General features: G+C 48.6%; 1 protein-coding gene across 1 annotated transcript; it reads right to left on the bottom strand.

The window, feature by feature from the left end:
• Positions 1-590: 590 nt before the first annotated feature.
• LOC149350790 (uncharacterized) lies at positions 591-20,265 on the bottom strand. Its single transcript, XM_089575565.1, has 16 exons — positions 20,166-20,265; positions 18,327-18,435; positions 17,777-17,919; positions 17,533-17,692; positions 16,738-16,916; positions 16,547-16,661; positions 14,664-15,026; positions 9,980-10,134; positions 9,774-9,903; positions 8,742-8,881; positions 7,799-7,913; positions 7,561-7,721; positions 6,166-6,328; positions 4,927-5,105; positions 3,975-4,113; positions 591-807 (listed from the first exon to the last, which is right to left on the bottom strand). The coding sequence occupies exons 1-16, from the start codon at positions 20,263-20,265 to the stop codon at positions 591-593; spliced, it is 2,568 nt and encodes an 855-aa protein (XP_089431691.1).
• Between the last annotated feature and the right edge of the window lie 226 nt (positions 20,266-20,491).

Raw genomic sequence — 20,491 nt, forward strand, 5'->3', positions numbered from 1 at the left:
TTTTTTCATAACTGAAGGTTGTAACCGCTGACATTGAGTGTTCTCGGCTTCACGTTCATGAAGGCCTGGGCGCACCGCTCTTTGGGCAAATATCTCAGGCCTGCCTTCAAGCGCCAATTGAATACGCTGGTCGCTTGTCCACCGTCAGGTGTTCCTCAGGGAGTATTCGAGTACTCATACTTTCATAGCACGCAGCAGCACCTCGAGCTGCCGTCCATCTCTAGAGCTCGGCGCCACTTCGTGCCTCGCTTTCACTGTAAGCGCACACACACTTTAGCGGACACACGAATGGACGTGAATATGAGTACGCACAGACCACGTCCCATCTATGGCGTGCACTGAAGTGTAAGCCATTGCACACCCAACTCGCCAAGCCGTCGAGTAGAGAGCATGCTCAGTTAACCACGTTCGAAGTAACGGCAAGCCTTGAGTAGCATACGTGGCGTCCACATTTTAGAGCCCCGCGAACCTCTTCCTTCTCGGTACATGCTGCGCCACTGCCCAGCGCAAGAAAGGAAACGCCGTGTAGCCATGAACCAGCTTTCAATTTTATTGCTTTGCTCTGCCTTCGGTGAGTGTCCAGCGCTGTTCTAGATCGGTCGGTCCGCGGACTGGCGCATGAGCCAGCTGGCGGCGAGGGCGACGATCAGGCTCCAGAGGCCAGCATGGCGAGTGCCGCCCGAGCAGTAGATTAGGCCCAGCCGATCGAACAGCTCGTTGCTCATTTCAGAGACCTGGGGGGCTAGCGCGGAGCAGTGGTGCTTGTCAGCCGAGTCGTTCAGGCACTTGCGGTAGCCGATGAGATCTCTGCACAGAATGGGGAAAGGAGAAAAGAACAGCTCTGGGGTGCCGGTTTTTACGCATTGGTCTCTGACAAATCGACTACTTGCTCTGACATTGCGAAGGGTCATCAGAGTACGTAGTTGTTTGCAAGTGCCAAGGGCTCGCAGGTTGACAAGGAGAAAACGAATGCAACAGAGGTCGCTTTCCCCTGACGTTTGCAGGAGGGTGATTTCGAGTGACTTGGCAAGTCGAAAGGACCGACGCATCGCGGCATTTTTTTGTTTTCCGTTGTTATGCTGTGTTCAGCAACTGTCGAATGATGCAAGGCGCGCCAATCAATGACAGTTTGGATCAGTTTAGGAGGGATGTTAGCGCGCACCAGACCAATCCTTTTAACACTGTCGCGCGAGCGCCGTACCCGCCGGCTTGTCAGCGCGTTACACATGCGCTTATTCTCGCTTCTTTCGCCACTCCGCGCCGCGATAAGGCGCTGACAAGCTGGAGCATCAATGGTTGAGCGATGCTGTTTAAAGAATTGGCCGGGTGTGCAAGTGTCCGCCACTTGCGATGTGGAGCGCAAATGAAAAATAAGGGCAGCATTCTCATGTCACGATTGCGCGCTGCCTCTGAAAAATTGCTTGCTGTTGTAGACTGAATTAGAAGAAATGACTGGACTAGCGGTGTCAGCTCGACTGCGGGGCAAATATTAGAGCTGCTGTTGTGCACGTCTGAGTACGTGGTGAGTAGTGAATGCATCATCTTCGTACAAAGTCGGAGGCGATCTGGTTTGGCCGTACATTCCGAAAATGGAAACCGATTTTTTTAGTACTTTTCTACAAATAAACACTGCAGGGGACACTTAAGCTCCGCTTTAAGCAGGGGGTTAAGTCAGGGGGGCCTCGGAGGGGGACCTCCCACCAGCACTGACAAGGGATCTGGGATCCCCCGCGCTACAATGCACGGACTGCATGAATCAGAAGCAGGGAACCATTTTTATTCTAGTCAGTGAGGGTCGAAATATCTTTTTTATTGCTTTGAAAATTTCAGCATGATTTCTATTTTAAAACCTGAGACGGAGTAAAATGAAAGGTCGGCCGCACTACACATAGGCTGGACGAAAAAGCGAAACCTGCGATCTCACATCATGAGTCGGTACAGAACTGGCCACCCAGCTCCAAGGCTACGCAAAACTGGGAAACACAGTGCAATGTCTCCCCCGGCGACGTTCACGGGTAAAGAAAGCTTCAGGCCTTCCCAAAACAGCTCTAAGCCCTTTATAATCTTTTTTCTTTCTTTCTCTTTCCCACCTCCCGGAAAAGATGAGTCATGTTTTCTAGCTTGCACTACTTTTTGTTTATTTTCATTGTGTACGTATGCAGTTGCTTGTGTACTATAACTACACCCCTTGGTCTAAAGCGATGTGCAAAACAGGCTGCCAGCCGCTTTCTCACTCTCCCTTTTTATTTCCCTCTTCACCATACTTTTAAGCTCTGCTTTAAGGGTACGACATGATAGCGTTAATGGGCTAACGAACATATGTGCGGAATTGGTCATTGTCTACATTCATAGATTCCCGGGAGTCCCATACCACTCCTGGAGCAGTGGTGCAACGGTTAAGCGATGGGCCACTGCCCTGCGATGCATGCGTACTGGGTCACTCGACGAGAACCGTCCCAGAACGCGTAAGCGACCACCGCCGATTCCTTTCGGAAAAAAATAAAAAAATTGAGGTGGTAGGCGATTATGTCAACTGAGTTTTTACGAAGTGTTTTTCTTTTTGAAAATTTTGTTCTCGTAAGCGTGATTTGAAGTTTCCGCGGAGATGCAAATTTGGTTGGTGTAACAAATTTTTAAATCAAACGTGAAACAGGGTACAATGACTGATATTATTTTAGAATATTTCACGCACCATTCTTAATTGTTAAGCAGAGTGCTTTTTAAGTAAATTACTTCCAAAGTTCGCAAAAAGTGACTGTTTAACCAGCCTCCTTGGTAGATACTGCGGAATTGTGTCTTCACTGCAGAGCACGTACTGTCGTACTCAGTATGAACAGCAACTCACTAGATGTGACAACACATGTTCGCTTGACAGAGAGCCAAAGTGCATATTAGTGCCATAAACATAGGCGGCGACTACTGCGCTCAGTATAGCTCGCAACGCGTCCGGTGGAGACTAACCTAGGTTTCAGCTTTATGGGGAATCAATACCTCATGTCAAAGAGCACCTGACATGCACATACATTCAGCGACCTTTGTTGTTTGCATCGACAGCTAACTACTCTAGCTCCATTCTCCTCGCATCTGTTCGGGATTCAAAAAGTTATTTCTCCCCTCTAACGAAATTTGCTCGAATCAAAATTCCCAGTTTACAAGCAATAAAGTTGGCGGGCATTATGAGCCATCTGATGCATTTTTATCTAGAGGGCCTTGATCCTTAATTTAGGTCTGAATCTCGGGGAAAAGTCTCTTTTCGCCAACGTTGCAAGTAATATTCTTAATAAGTATTCTATTTAACAATTTTAATTTATTTTAGCATTAGCTACAGCAAAACAGGTGAAAGGAAAAATTATTGTGGCTGAAACGTTAACGACTCCTAAGTAAAAAATTTCTTAAAACGCCACTTTTTTTTTACTGAACCAAGAAAACGCGGAAAATTCTTGCGTGGCTTCATTAATCAAGTAAGATCACAGAACAACTAAAGTGAAATATTCAAAAAATAGGATTTGTCACGGTACCGTGTTTCAAATTTGATTTCAAAATTTTAAACTCCAACCAACTATTGCTTCTTCGCGTGAACTTCTAAGAGCGCTTACTTGAGCAAAATTTTTTTTTTCGGGAAAAATACTTCGTTGAAACTCCATTCACACAATCGCCAAATAGCCGAATTTTTTTACACGGAATCGCTGGTTGCCGCATTTTGGGTCTGGGACGTTTCGCGTGGAATGACCCGGCTGCCACCCGTGGGGCTTGTGCGACCGAGGTTGCCCTCCGCGAGCAACCCCTCGTGACCAGTCATTACTTTAGCTGCCACCTGCCACAGTGGGCAGTTTGCTCCTAGGTTGCTTCTCTGGGGATTTTTTCTGGATTTTGCGCTCACGGCCGGCGACGCGGACGCCGCCACCGACGCAGACGACGACGCCGTCACGTGGCTCTCAACCCTGTAGCGTTAAAAGTGCGTAGAGTGTGCTCACCTGCAAAGTCTTCGCCGCACACGATTGGTCAGGGAATTTTTTCGAAACGTGGAGCCATTGCGGTAGAAAATGCCGATGTCATCCTCCATTGCCGCGTCACAAGATTCCCATTCCTGGGTAAACTCCTTCAGCTCGCACGCTGTTCACAAAAAGGAAAAAGAAAGAAGCGACAGTATTAAGCTGAAAGCCACTGCGTGTTTTAAAAGTTTTTTTTTTTTGTGAAGGCCATACGCCGCTTTATTGATGAGCGTATTTGTGGTTCTTTATGAAGGCCTTGGATTAGTCCTGCTGCCGTGACGTTGCGCAAAGCTCGGCAGATTATATCATCAAGAATGGTGTATCCATTATGTTGTAGCGCAGGGCTCGGGATTAACTTTGACTTCGCGATGCTTTCAAGCATGCACCAAAATCTCAGTACACAGGCCTTCACCTTTGTCTGAGCAGGGAATCGAATCCGCGAACTCCGGCTGAGTGCCAGAACGCCGTAGCTGGTGCACTCTTAAACCACCCAGACGGGTGTACGCACTGTTTTTCCGTGACTTAATCTCTCGTATATGGTTAAAAGTGAATTTAATGCTAAATAGATAACGTATGTTAGCAAAACTGTATTTGCAATGTTGAAGACAATCGTCTCACCACGCCTGAGGGAATAAAAACACATCAAGTCGGAAAGTTAACGCTGTTACCACAATCACACGAAGAAATCGGTCGCGCCGAGGAGTATATGTTGCTAGGAGTTCTGCCTCCAAGTTCCAGGTAAATCAAAATTGTTGTGACCGACCGTTCTTGGCACTGCTAAACATTGCCCATGGGGTTAAGCACAAGAAATAGGCAGGTACACCAATATGTCTCTCGTACGTGCGCATAGAAAATATTCATATATCACTGCCGCCAGAGGTCGGGCAGGAAATTACCACACGAATGTAACGCATTGTTTTTCTCAGATGCTCACCTTGCCGGTACGCCTTGAACTCCTGGTCATCACCCGATGGTAGCACGTTACAGCTGTCTTCATACTCCATCAGTAGGTGCTTCTTAAGCACTGATATCTCGGTGTTGAGAAACAGGGCATCAGAGCATCCGGAGTCGTGCGTTGCCGCGTACATGCAATACTTCATTTCCTTCACGAGCCTTCAGGGAGAAGAAAACAAACAAATAGACACTCAGAAACAACCAATCGACTGTAAGTGTCAGATATTGCGGCCCTCGCATACGATGTAAGGTAAAGTAATTTTAAAGCGTGCGTCGTACAATTTTCGGAACTTTGTCCCCAAGCGACGCCGCATCGGACCATTGGCCACGAATGGCCTCAAACGACGGCCCCACGATGCCGCTGCTGGATCGAGAACTGTTTTTTTTTTCGCTTGAAACTTAGTTTGCCACGGGCCTAAAAGCTACAAATCCATCAGGACGAGGCGTCAAGTGAGTGCCACTTGACGCCTCGTCCTGATGGATTTGTAACTTTAGCCAAGGGTTAAAAAATGAGATATTTGAGGTAGGCCAGGGAAACCACTTGCGTACATCTACCAACCGACTTACGCATCACAGGCATTTTTTGTTTTGCAATTAATTAACAATTAAGGCAATTTTCCTAAATGCGTAAATATTGACTTTAGACAGCAAATGTGAATAGCAAAGTTGGAGAGCACCTTCAGGAACACCCATTCCATTTATTTGCGATAAAGAAAGCCTCGCGTGTATCTTTTTTCCGAACTCCAAAGAAAGCCCGCCAAAAAACTCGTGTGGTTATTACTTACGGTGGGCTACACGCCTCTTAAAACTAAGGAGCCTAGCAGTGATAGCTAAAAAAATTTAACTATTCAATATTGGTTAACCAGCCTTCTAGTTAGCACGTCTTAGTTGTATTCTTACGTACTACGCTGCTGACAATGCTATGCAAAAAAAAAAACACTATTCTAACTCAAGAAGCGTGTTTTCTAAAATTGTGTAAAATTTTAGGTGAAACACCCTGTATATATTCTTTGTTTTCCGTGAAAAGGTAGCGAAGAGGGAATTGGCATATTGCAGTAGAGTATGTGTTGACTGCAGTTCCCTCATCTGCCAGGCTTTTCCTTGACTTGGCACCGCCAAAGCGAAGTGAAAGCTAGAGGTGCAGCGCGCAACGCACACAGTGTGCAGTGTACAGTGTACAGTGTACAGACCGCTGATTCACGCTGCAGTGATGGCTTACGGGCACACTCGAGATCGGTTGTCCTTCGCGTTCGTGCCATTCTCGATGGTCAAGAGCATCCGGTGGAAGGTGACTCCGCACAGCACGAGTTTCTTGATGGCCTTGAATTGGTTGCAGGAGCTCTGCCTCTCCAGCCCCAAGTAGACGCGCCGCTTCTCCATCCCTGCGCAGTTGTAGCCGCGAAATGCGCAGGCAGATGTACAATACGAATGCACCCAGATGTGAATGCTGCCACGCCATATAGTTCAGACAATTGCTGGCCTTACCCCAGGACGTGACCGTCACAAACGGTTTTGGAGTGCAATGAACGCAACGCTGCTGAGAGATTTTTCAGAGGAGCCTTGTTGGCAGAAATTCCACTCTGACCGCTCGGTTTCAGTTTAACATGCTAGGACGGCCAGGATCATTTGCAACGTAGCGCTGAATAGGTTCGAGTAAAAAAAAAAAATACCAGGCAATTTTTGCCTGAATTTTATGAACGTGCAAAAAACAGAATTCCATGAACGATAACGAGGACGACAAAGAAAATTATCTGTGTTTTCGCGCCGCAGATGTAAGTTGATGAAGACGATGTGCAATGTACAGCGCGAGTGTGTGCTGCAGTTTAACACCAAGCGTGCTTTGCTTCGGCGATAGCCTAGTTCTCTCAAGCACTGGCCAGCGAAGCTGATCTGCTCGCATCGCCATGGGTTCGGATCCCAGTCGTGGCAATATTTGTTTGATTTATTTTAATTTATTTTACTTGGCACAACCCACAAACATCGCAAGGTACTGGACACAAACTGACGAACTAGCCGCCGCGGTGGCTCTGTGGTTATGGCGCTTGGCTGCTAGGTAAGGCGCAGATTAGATCCCGGCAGCGGCGGTGGAATTTCGATTGAGGCAAAATTCTTGAGGCCCGTGTATGTGCGATGTCAGTGCACGTTAAAGAGCCCCATGGGGTCGAAATTTCCGGAGCCCTTCGCTGCGGCATCCCTTATAGCCTGACTCGCTTTAAACGTTAAACCCTCATAAAGCAAACTGACAAGAATGGCAACATATTGCTCGGAATTTACTCATCGAAATCGTGCTTTCGCACCAAAAACTGAAAATTGATATGTAAATTACAAACGGTCAGCTAGAAACATAGAAGAAAGCTAGAAGCGTCCGCCACCATTGACGGTACTGCGCTAGAAAAATATTTGATCTCAACACTTTTTTTTTAATATTACGGAAAGTCTACGCCGAAACACACCCGGCATGGCGCGAGTGGGCTACTTCCGACGCTGACCTTTGAAAGTGCAAACTCTGAATACAGCCGCCGAGTGCTTTGCGAGAGCTACGCTACGAATACTATCAAGCAGCAAGCGTAGGCGATTTGAGGGCGCTTCTGCTATGCAGCGTACTATGCCTCACCTGCAGGAGTTCTGCAGTCCGACTTGTGTTTGGTGTTGAACATGCCGTTTATGTAGTCCTTGACCTTCTTGATGTTGTCGAAAAGCTCTGTGGTCTCCTTGCAATTCGGTTTGTTCTTCAGGACTGACTCATAGCTGCAGTTGTGGAAATCGTACAGCAACCTGTGGGATGGAAACACCAAAGAGACGAATTTGAATATATGGTTCCCAGAGCCTCCATCACGACTCGTGCGACATACTTGCAAGCGTGGGGCTCAGCGACGAGGTATGTCGCGCCAAACTCGTTGTAGGACTGGTAGTAGGTCAGGCCGCAAGAGAAGAAGTTCTTTATCAAAACCAGCTTGTTGCATGTATCTGCATCAATGAGGGGTCATGAGTTAGTGGCAGAGCATCTGCCAGAGATATGAAGGGCAAGCAAATAAATGCTGCGCACAATCTGCGACACACGCTTCGACTAGAACTTGCCGCGCCGTTCTAGTGCAGCGCCGGGCGAGTTAAGCTGCTGAACGCCTTGTGAACATACGCAACTCATTTTTCGACGCAGGGCGCATTCGAGCCGGTATGTCACTCATAGGCCACTGCGCGCTACCGGTGAGAATATGCAGCGTATCTTGCTCCCGCGGAATGACTTTTTGGCCTTAATAAACATCTACTACACCCGCCTCGTTTGTACAAGGTCCGAGAATAACTCGGCTGCGGTGGATGCGACACTACTACCTTACTAATTGATAAGGACAAGATGCACAAGTAAGGAAACTCGTTTGAAGCCTCATGTATTGCACTGTATTAATGTTAGGTGTGCACGATAAGACAAACCCCTTTAGCCTGACGCCAGGTTTAGATGATGCCCTTAAGAGGTAAAGTGTAGATGAAACCCGTAGGAACCAATTTTGAAGTTATTAACGTCTTTCACGAGGGCTATGGGGGGCGCGGTACTGGAGGATCCTATATTAATTCTGACCGCCTGGGGACATCGCACAGCGCACGGGCGTTTTTGTATAGCAGCAGACGTCGCGGCCAAGGCTGCAACCCGCTCTTGGGCTCGGTAGCCGAGCGCTATCGCCACTGAAGCACCGCCGCTGGTGTTGAAGCTATTCTGCTGCGCCTGCTGCCGGTCCAGGGTCCTTGCCAGAATATGGCAACAAATAGAGAAGCGCGAAAGACGGACGCACTAGGACTCACCGGTTATGTTGTAGCCCGTGCACTTGCTTTCATAACCTTCCGTCAGAACTGTGCTAAAATGATCAAGTGATGACGAAATGTCACTCTGTGACTTGCATGGGATAAGGTACTCCTTGCATCTGAGAAACTCCCTGTAAAACCTGTTGGAACAACCTTGGTATCAGTGTTGGCGTTGTTTGCCCACAATATGCAGGGAATCATCTCTAAACTTTCCCAATGGAGAGAAGCATTAAGGAGAGTTCCCTTAAAGACCGGTCTTTCTCTGCTTAGCCTCGGAGCCACTTGCCTTCATGGTGGCATTGTCCATGCAGGTGATCGCGCATCCCACGTTCCGACAAGGTGGCTCCCAGCCTGGCCAGCCTTATGCGGACTCCACTACTTGGCACTAGCTCAGGCTTGAGGGCGAACAACAGGAGACCGTGCCTTGCGACCAGAGAGTCGCGTAGGGAGGCGCAGTTTGCAAGCGAACATCCGGTGCTAAACAATATGTAGTACTGTCTAATACTAGCGCCACAGCTAAGCAAAATGCTCATGGACATAATGGCTGTCCTGAAGGCCCACATTTCACAAAGCGGCAACGTATTTTAACTTCATGCATATGTGCGTGCGCTTGTTCCAAGGCAAAAACACAAGCGCAACGCACTAAGAACGTCGCAAATTTACTCCAAAATATTCCCTTGATTATTTTCGAACATCCGCTGTGCCATCAGGAGCATTACTGGAAGCCGGATGTTGACAAATGCGACGCGTCGTGGCGTAATTTCTTGGGGCGCCGCTGTTTAAATGAGGAGATTTGCGACGTTAAGTCGCGTTGCTACTCCGCGGCTATACCGATTTGCGCACAACTGGTCGCGCGGCGCGACCTCTGCGACTCGCCGATGGGAACGCGCCTTGAGGTGTGGCGCCCTTTTACTTGGCGCCACCCGTACTATACCCGAACTCCGCACACTTCCAGCTGGCGATCGCCTGGCTCTAAAGCGCATTCGGCTCATTCGCCTGGCCTGCGAGCTCCTTCAAGGGCTTTAAGCTTACCTGCAGTCTTCGTCCTTGGACACAGCTTGAGGGAACGTGTTCTTGAGGAAAATTGTTCCGCACGTGAAGAATGTTGCTGCATATTCACGAACAACGCACTGCTGCTCCGACGTCCGAAACCGTATTCTTCCTATTAAGAGCGACAGTGATAAGAGCAGGATTTCAGTGGCCATGATCAAGGTCTTCAAATCTTAGGGTTCACTTACCGGAGCGCTTGTACTGTGCGGAATTACATTTGGCACCGGGAGCACTCCAGAGTTCATTGTTAATATGGTCAAGGCTCGCTTTTATATCCGGCAGATCTGAACAGAGCGAGGTTTTCTTGTTACCCTCTAGGCACGTCTTGTGCATGTTTATAGTTCTGCAAGTGACAAGAAAGGGAGGAAGCTGAAAAACGTCGCACTGCCGTGTTTTTCGGGTGCTGTGTGAAAAATCAGTGCCATGAGCAATGCCAATTAAGGCATCAAAAGCGGCATCAGCAAATTAGGCAACATTCAGTCCTCGTGAAGATCGCAGACTCGAAAATTGCCCTTCGCAGCAAGCTGACGCGTTTGCGAACACCCTGTGTGACAACTGCCCCGACCACTTCGCGCATGCACGAGTAGTTCGTTTCGTGGATTTTTGTCACGCTGCTGGAGCTCCGCAGCTCTAGACAGTGATGCGCGGTGCTCTCTTGAATTACTCGAACCGTGCAGTACGTGGGAACGGCTTCATAGGGCGTGACAATAAAGCAGGAGACACATGTGCGAAAAAAGGTCCGGCGCGATGCGCGGCGCACCGCAAGCTGTTCACCGGCACACAGCAAGCATGCAGGAACACATCCATCGGCAAGCACCCAGTGCGGCGCTCCGTTCAAGCTCCGGCCGATGGGCCGGAGCTTGAACGGAGCGCTTGAACGGATGGGCCAGCTCTGCCTGGCTGGGTGCATTAACGTCCGCACCAGAAAAGACAAAACAGCCAAAGGAGCAAGGTCAAAACATGCCTGCGCAAGTGCCGAGATATTCTCAACGGCGCCGCCCACTGGCGTGCCGGATGACGAACTGCGATGCTCCTTGGCTGCCCTAGTCGTCGCTAGGCGTTGCCTGTTTCGCATCGAAGACGCAGCGGACGGCGCTTCGGAAGTCTCCTGCGCTATATATTAAAGGGCTGCTCTTGCCATTGCTTTACTGTAAATCGCATCATCCCATAATACAATCAAGATACAGTCGACTTCCGCGACGCCTTCAGTAGCGGAGCTAGCGGACACCAGGAGAGCTGCACCGCAGCAGTGGGCAAGCGGGAGCTGCGAGGCAGCTTTGGCAAGCAATTTGCTTGTATAGCAGCTGTCGCTTTCGCCAACAACTCTTTATTGGTCCGTGATCCTCAAAATTGATTTTATTCTTCTCATTTCTTTATTCTAGGTTTATTATTTACGTCAACAAATTTTCGCTTAGTTTTCTGACGCCGGCTGACCGGATCCAGACTGGTCGACCGGCCAGAGAAGCGCGCCCCTACGTCATAATGACGTTGGCGCTGTCCGCGCTCTCATTGGCTGCTGACGCCCGCCGGTGCGGCCGCCGCATGCGGCGGGCCGGTCATATCTACTCGGTTTGGCGCAGGCGGCGATCGCCGGTGCGCAGTGCTCAGAACTCCGTACCTCCGCACATGTGTCCCCGCCTTAAGTTCGGATAACTGCTCGGGTGTGACTCGACGTCCCTGCGTATTTGCACTTTGTACGTTGTCTTTCTTAGAAGCCTTATCCCTTTCTGCGACTACAACCGCAGTGCCTGGTACCGGGGCTGATATCTGCATGATAGCCCGGCAGTAGTAAGGTGTTGTAGGTACGCGTTTCATTTACATTTTGATGCGATAGTATTGGAGTTGTCACACCAAACCCCTGCCGATGTCGTGGACGAAATTCACTGATTGTTCACGAGGGATGTCACGACATCTCGTGACGTCATCACAACCAGCCTACCGTGGCATACTGCAACCTGGGCGCCGGATTATGAGCAACCTGCATACCGTGGCAGGTGGGAATAAATAATCGGTTTCGTGCAGTGTGTAGCGAACCTGATCTGTTCGCGCGCCGCGGGTTCGAAACCGAGTCGCGACAATATTTATTTTATTTCTGCAGGCGCTGTTGCTATGCTAGGTTTGGCCTAGGTCGCCCTCAAGGTCACCCTCCCATTGGCTGCAGCTTGCGCGACGCTCCTCCGATCTAACCCGAGCTTACCCGAGTTACGCCGAGTTTCACACAAGATTCTTGGCTGGGACCGTGTTGAAGTAGTTCTTTCGCACTAAAACTCAGTGTTGCTCGCTTGGGTGACAGGAGGAAAATGCGTGAGCGATCGCCGTTACGAACTACGCTCACTGACCGCACACACCGATTCCTTTTAATTTTTTTTTTCGTTCATGGCGTCTTCGTACTCATCTTCTTTTAGCTCCGCAACATAGGTCATTCTCTCCTTGCATTCATATAGATCTCCGGGGCTCCTCCTCTCCTGGCGCAGTGGTGCAGCCATTAAGCGATGCGCCATTGCCCTGTGATGGCAGGTGCTGCCATCAGTGTGTCTTGCTCGACGCAGGTCGCTCTTCCCGGGCAACCTCTCGCTGCCAATCATTAATTTAACTGCCAACTGCCACGGCGGGCAGTTTGCTCACAATCAGGGCATCATTGCTAGGGCTACATCTAGGGCTTCAATTTCTCCGCGACGTGCATTATTATGTGCAAATGTCGCCACCGTCTCATCATAGCGGACACCTGCTACTGTACCTAGCAGTGTGAGTATGGCGTTTGATGGACGGACAATTGCAAAGAAACTGACGCAAACACACACAAAGGTTGCAACAGAAGATGCCAATAATGTAAATTTTAACGCTAGCGCATTTTGCTCCTATGGCGTCTTAAGTGTCTCCACAGTTTTTTGCTTCAGGAACATAATTCTGCGTGTAATATCATGGTAGCCATATTGTGTAGTACCTTTGTTATAAGCTAATGTCACAGTGAGCCGGCTATTTACCAGTGGCTGACACTACATTTCGCTTTTTAAACGCGCTTTGCGGACTGCCGATTTCAATAGGCGGCTAGCATATTGCTTGTGCGTCCTGGCTCACATTATGTGAGGCTGTTGCTCAGTCGTTCGAATTTCAGGCGCAGGAGAAAATGTTGGTTGACCAGATGAAGAAGTTTTTCTTCAGCTGGCTAGGCAACCCGTTCTCGGGATATTCTGTTCTCTATAGCTTGCGTGTCTGTGACGAGCTGCCGCATCAAGCACTGCGAAGGCGTTCAAACTACCGCCAGGCTTTACCGCTTGCCCTTTTAGTGCTGGCAGTTTCAGCGGGGTATCGAGCGGACCTCTCTCTGTTGGCGGTGACGAAAAGTGGACAGCGAATTGGTGTCATGTTCCATAGCGCAGCAAGAACTCAGGGGAGTTCTTGCAGCTCTATGGAACATAACGTATACCCACTACCCCGAATCATCGCCTTGTTGAATTAGTGTCGACTGATGCAGTCAAGCGTTTTAACGATTTTGATCTAGGACCGTATTTTGCTTTCGTTCTCTCCCTATACATTATTTTTTCCCTGAGTTAGCGGTGGCTGCAGTCTTCATCCTCAGGGCTAATAGCCAGTAGCGAATGTCAGCCGCATGTTCCGGCATACAGGGTGTTTCACGTAACTTGAACCAAGGATTTAAAAAAGCGGTAAATCGCAGCCCGCTGAAACCAACGACACATTGTTCGTCATCATGTGGCGCTCCTCAGAATATTTTTTTTATTGCGCTTAATTGGTTAATTAACTGAGATGAATTATGCAAATTTTCAAATATTCATTTTAGTGCCAAGACCGTTACGTTAGGTTGTAGAGCAGGTTTATAAACAACCGATCCAGTTTATTGTAGCATTGTATCTCCTACGGGGTCCTTTTTTCCGGCATCTAAAGAAAGCCCGCGAAATGTAAAAAAAATACCACGTGACTGCGCTCGTGCGCTACCAAATTGCAGCGCTCTCAACGGCGATTCGAGCAAACGGAGCGAGCCCGCTGACCGTGGCGAAGTGAACGGCCGCCGCTCTTGGTAGCGGCTTGACAGCGCGTCAGCACTTTCCGCAGCGGCGCGGCTGCCGTTCACTTCGCCACGGTGAGCGGGCACGCTCCGCTTGCTCGAAACGCCGTTGAGAGCGCTGCAATTTGGTAGCGCACGAGCGCAGTCACGTGGCATTTTTTCACATTTCGCGGGCTTTCTTTAGATGCCGGAAAAAAGGACCCCGTAGGAGATGGTTGGTTTGGTTTATGGGGTTTAACGTCCCAAAGCGACTCAGGCTATGAGAGACGCCGTAGTGGAGGGCTCCGGAAATTTCGACCACCTGGGGTTCTTTAACGTGCACTGACATCGCACAGTACACGGGCCTCTAGAATTTCTCCTCCAAAGAAATTCTAGCCGCCACGGCCGGGATCGAACCCGCGTCTTTTGGGTCAGCAGCCGAGCACCATAACCACTAAGCCACCGCGGCGGCCCGTAGGAGATACGATGCTCCAATAAATTGGATTGGTTGTTTATAAACCTGCTCTACAACCTAACGTAACGGTCTTGCACTAAAATGAATATTTGAAAATTTGCATAATTCATCTTAGTCAATTAACTAATTTAAGCGCGATAAAAAATATTCTGAGGAGCGCCACATGATGGCAAACAATGTATCGTTGGTTTCAGCGGGCTGCGGTTTACCGCTGTTTTTAAATGCTTGGTTCAAGTTACGTGAAACACCCTGTATAAGGCGACGCTTGGCATCCTCAAAAGGGCAAAATTACAATTACAAAAGACCGCCCTTGGCCAAGCGGTATCGGGACAGGGCTTGTGGCGTCTAGCACTGCTTTGGCGCCGTAGCGTACGGAAGGAAACGTTACACTCACTCGCAAATCTGGTCTTGGTGGTGCGGGTTGTCTCCAAACATGGCGTCACGAAGGCTGAATATGTAAGTGAGGCCGCACTCAAAGTACTTCTCCATGTAGAGGTCACCGTCGCAGCCGACAGGAGGTTGCGCTGTTACGGGTCCGGGTCCGGGTCCAGGCCCCGGTCCGGGGTTTGGGGTGACGACTCCAGGTTCGCCAGTCTCATCTACTTTCTTTGTCGGCTCAAAAGTGCGGCAATAGCCCTCGTACTGGCTCACCAGCACGTTCATCACGTGCATGGAATGCCTGCTGAACTCCGAACCAACGTTGCAGTGCAGATCTCTCGCGATCACATTCGTGCAGTTTTCGAAGTCCCTGTAGGCCCTGAAAAAAAAGAACGCAAAAAGGAAAAAAAGCGGGAGTGTGCGAATATAATAAAGCAGTATGGTCTGTGCTGGTTATACTGGCTAGAGCTGCCTCGGCAGGACAATGCATCGCCACATTAATTTTGTGCTTGCTACGAACTCATTACCGTAAATCACATGTGCGAAGCTACGCTCAGGCGCTTACCCCGTGGGAAGTGGAGAATATAGGACAGACTACTAATGCCTCCCAACGACGTCGCGACAGACGCGCTGCGGGACAGCGCCTACTGTACAAAAACAAAAAAGGTCCAGTGACCGGCTGATTTACTACTAATGAGAACTCGGAACGCGCAGCAGGTCAGAACGTGAATCAATGGAACGAGCGTTGTGAACTTGGCGACAAATGGCTGCCTTCTAGTCAGTACATTTCTTCATGCCTTAACCTTTGCTTTCAGTGTGTTAGCATTATTCAGTGTGTTAGCATTATGTTAGCAGTATTAGAACTCCAATGTCGGAAAAGTCTATCCGTCTGTCCGTTTGAGGCCTCGTTGGCAGGTGTAAAAGCTGAGAGGGAGTAAATTTCCTGTCCCCTTGCAGAGAAGAGGGAAACCAAAGAGAATGTGGGAGGCAACGGGTGGTAAACAAGAGAAAAGGAAATTTCCCTCCTCTATTTTAAGAGCATAGGAGGGGTAGGGAAAGTGGGAGGGAAGACAGAGTTGGAGGCGACGTGTAGCAGGTGGAGGATAGTGGAGAAGGGTACGGCGCGTCACACTAATTGCTGGATGGGATTGAGAGAGTAGAGCGGGTGTAGGCTTGTCGCACGGTGGTTGACGGACTGGATCACGACACTCGCTCGCACGATCTGAACGCGGCAGCGACAGGGGCTGCTCCGCACGGAGGAACATTGATGTTAACGCATAATCTCCCACATCAGTCTGATTGATCGTCTATATATAATTTTTTTTCGATGCATGGTATGGCATGTGTGGATTAACGTCCCAAAGCTTCACATGGGTTATGAGAGGCGTCGTAGTGGATTACTGCATATTAATTTTGACCATCAGGTGATCTTTGGCATGAACAGCTTAATAGGAAGGAGTGCATGTGACAAATGTGCTTACTAATAAAAAAAAACTGCAAATCATTCCGTCCAGTTCGGAAAATGGTTTACAAAATGGTTTACAGACAAAATACTAGGCGTCCGGTGTTCGCTAATGCGGCTGAATGCCGTCGAGGCACAACTCTCAGATGAGCTTTTATTGATACGCTTCTCAGTACTCGGTCTTGTCGAATCGCTTTCACTTTTACCTCAACCGAACAAAAGAGAAGAAAAACGCCGGAACAAGCATCACGGCTTTGTGCAGCCAAGTTCACTTATTATGTGGAGGTGTGTATCCTTACGGAAGCCGTATTGTCCGAAGTGGGCTTCGATGCGTCTGGACAGGGTTTGGCTCTGATTAGTTGCATTGGAATGGCACAGGAATGTCCAGTTTTTGGCGGCACTAAGGTGCCATAGTCACGTGAGGAGCGGGCACTTACATGCATATCCTGTCTTGAGGAGGGCTGTGGCTAATGATCTCATTAAACAAGAGGCCGCAGGCGAAGAACTGCTTTGTGGCGTCTTCTTCCTGGCACGTCTGGTCCATTGTATAGCCTGCGTAAGAGCTTCCATTGGTACGGAGAATCTACGTGAGGCGGTCACGCGTGCGTGCAAACTGACATGCTCTTACCCTCTAGTCTTTTGGCAACGTTCATGGCCGTAAGCTTAAGCTCAGCAAAGCACATCTCGCGGTACTTCTGGGTCAGCACCTTGGGAAAGTACTCCATGTGCATCATCAGTTCTGTGTCTTCTTCGCAGGATTCGCTGTGGAGGACTGTGTTCAAGCAGCTGTAGTACCGGCTTAAAGACCTAGGAAAAGAAATAAAACCCATACATGCCCTTCGAAGCCAAACGCTAGCGCACTTTTGCATTTTCGTCGATGAGTTTTTACTTTTGGCGGGCTTCGGAGAGACGACAGATAGAGCAGTGTTATAACCGACAACCATTATACTTTGTAGCCAGCACTTGTACCGCGCTGCTCCTGTCGTCGTATATTTTGTGTTGCTTTGGCATGTAAGGAGTAAGGCGCTGTCATCACGATTCGCCTTAGGTTACGTAACGTTGCAAGAAAACACTCAAATTTGAATTCATTTGTTCTGGCGAGGGAAATTTTCTTGATGCTGTTGTCATTTTGAAGTGCAGTCTGTCAGAAATGCACAGGCCACCGGGTCTGCGGTGGGCCAAGGAGTAAAGGGGCTCTTTCAGTGCCGCTAGAATTGTCATCCTGCCGAGTGGAGAGGCCGAAACTCGTGAGATTTGGAGCACTAACCGATTAAAACGAGCCGCGCTGCAGAGCCCACAAGTGTATCCTATCCGATGGGCTGTGTTGTTTTGGAAAGAGGTGCAGGTCGATCTGCCCTAATTTCGGCCAAAGGGTGCATCAGGTGCCACACACCAATAGTGCGGATTAGAAAAAAAATCTGACCTGCAAATTTGGTGAGATTCAACTTCTTTGTCGTCTTCGATCTTTCGCAATTTTGTATGGAATTTTTTGGCACACAAGAACTGTGTCTCCCATGCCTTGTCTCTTGTGCACAGGTCTAGCTTGGCCCGATAGCCTGTGGGTATGCGTGCCACCGACGACGCTGAAAGGAATACCAGAGGTGCAAAATTTTACTGCCCGTTCATCGCTCATCGTTGGGCAGCTATTGTGCTTTGTATTTACGTACAGTTTACGTCTGGAATGCATTCGATCCGGTTCTGCTGAATGTATTGCTGCATTGGTTGCAGCTGCTCTACAAGAAACTCCTTATTGTCGCATCCAGTCGCTTGGATCACGTTGGCCAGGCACATTTTATATTTGCCGATAACCCTGCAAAGAGGCATTCACGTTATCAAAACAGCGAACTAATCGTTACTTCGGTCCTCGGACACAGCATCTCATGAGCCGGCTCCGTTCCGCGTGATTCGGTACTGTTGACGGCATGACTCCGCTATGTGAGCCGGGACAGTGGCGCCATTTGTAAATGAAATTTTTTTTGCGTTATCTGCGTTATCTATAACGTCGCGTGTGCTTCACTATCAGAGACGCTAGTAATTCAATGTCTTGATTAGGCAGTATTTTAAAGCGGTTTTAACTGGAACTCGAGTTTACAATGCAGGGTCCCTAGTTGCGCTTGAAAAAGGTTCAGTGGAAGCATTGAGGCTATTAGAGAAGCGCTTAATTTCTCATTCTGCAGCAACCGCATTTTTTTCAATGCGGTATTATGATCTACTTACGAGCATACAAACTTCATATCCCCGTGGTTATGAGGGATGTTCAGTTTGAACGTGGCATCGCATAGCTCCCGCTGGGGCGTGAAACGCGCCTCGTCGCAACCGCTGTCATCTGTAATCAAGGAACCAAGGTGAACAAAATGAAGCGCAGCAAAATTCCCTGGGAACGCGTATCGACAGCGCTTTATTTTGTGGCTGTCCGCGAGAAAAACAATGCTACTGTCATAGGACGCACTGTTTATATTCCTTGCACGTGGTGGCCTTCACACCGCCGTCCCACATGAGAAGCCTCTCGTTAGTGCAAGCCTATGTCAGTTTGGGGTCAGATGCGCAAAGATTTCAAACGTGCCATAGGTTCGCGTTTGTCCCCTGCCTGAGCCATGCTAACGACTCTGTGGAATCTGCCCCTGAATACCGCCTAAGCATACCCAACATTTCTGGACAAAAGCATTTTTCAACGGTTATGAGTTTAGGAACGCGATTTTTTTTCACATATTGTAATATTTCACTATCACAATCACATATCCACAGATCTCCCCTCTGTAGGCTTGCGCATATTTGCTATTAACGTCTTTGGTATCGTCAAAAACGTTCGCCCGAGCAGTCTTAACTGCTCGATGCTAGCGATGGAAACTTTAAAATAAAGATTTTGCTACGAATCGGAAGAATATTTGCATACTAGTACCTCACAATATTCCAGTATGTAAAATATTTGTCCAAGAAGGCTGGACATGTCTGAGTTTTACTACGAGTACGCCGCTGTTGGAAGGTTATTGTAAACAGTAGCGACCGCAAAGTGGGCTGTCTGTGGTCGTTCTGGTATCATCAACCACCGGGGTTAATTGCTCAATTCTGGGCGGTATAGGGAACAGCTTTGACGAAGACGACATAGCTATTGTCTGCTATTAAAGCCAAAAGCAATAATATATCCTGAAAAATCTAAAATTAGTGCATGAAATTGTTTTGTGGGTGACGCAGGTCGCGCCTGACGTTGGAGAGCCGCCATTTGTCACGAAGTAGGGGTCTGCGCACGAAGGCAAGCCATGCACTGGGCATGGGGCAGCATCAGGCTTCAAACTTATTTTAACTAAAACATTCGTTTTTCTTGGGAACACGAAAGCGCATGCAAAAAATATCCAACTGCGTTTTCTCCTAACAGCAAGCTAAAGCGCAAATGAACGCGTTCGTCGTAAAATTGCGCGAAATGCTTTTTTTCGTGGTATATCTAGTTTCGTGCGCGAAAAGAGTACGCGGTGCTATGAGTTGATCGACCAATGCTGACGACGACGCACAAGAACCTGGGTACCTAACTAGACAACCGCTACTAGGCATATCAAGGTATTTTAATCACTCCTATTTTTGTTCATCGCAGTTGGAGTCGCATAGATTAAGTTGAAGGAAAAGCAAAACGGCAGGCCGGAACAAAACTTCGAGCTAAGGCAGTTGTTAGCAATACTGACACTACCTCTTAGCCCAAATGCGCGACGTTGTGTTATAGTAATGCCGTGCTGTTACTGAACTATAAGCTACTTGCGATGTGGCTAGTTAACGTGCACAGTCACAACCGCCAGGTTTTACCAAAGAAAGCCACTGGAAGATGAAGCCTAATAAGAGCAGAGAATGAATGGGGGTGCCTCGATCTGCTTCGGGGCCGTGGCTTCGAGAAAGAAAAAAGCTCTTTTAAAAAAACTGGAATGTGCCACCTCAACCCTTGTTCGTGTATGACCCTTGTTCTCTTGTTCAACCGGAGGTATGACGTAATGTGAAGACGGATTTCAGACAGTAAAAAAAAAGTTCTGACATCTTAAGAGCGAAGATGCTTCAATACGTGGTTGATCTTACATTTTGGCCCTTGATGTTGTACTGACTGTAGGGCAACTTCGAGTCCATCGCAGGCAACAAAATAGAGCGCGACGCCCAACAGGGGAACGAAGGCCTTCATTTCCAGTCTGAGACCTGCGGGACTTACTAAAGACAAAGGGAGACAAAAAAAATCACATCAGTGATTACAGCCCATCCGTAGCTGCTGGAGTTCGCCTGCTAACCACTTGCGTCTCCTTGCCTAAGCGTTTCCGAATTGCACTGTTCTCACTTCCGTCATGAAGCATTATAGCTGGCTTTCATTAAGGGTTTTGGAAATAATTCCGCACACACGAGACCGGACATGA

Source organism: Amblyomma mixtum, chromosome 3, assembly GCF_055824585.1.
Source record: "Amblyomma mixtum isolate Tamu chromosome 3, ASM5582458v1, whole genome shotgun sequence".
Classification (NCBI taxonomy): Eukaryota; Metazoa; Arthropoda; class Arachnida; order Ixodida; family Ixodidae; genus Amblyomma; species Amblyomma mixtum.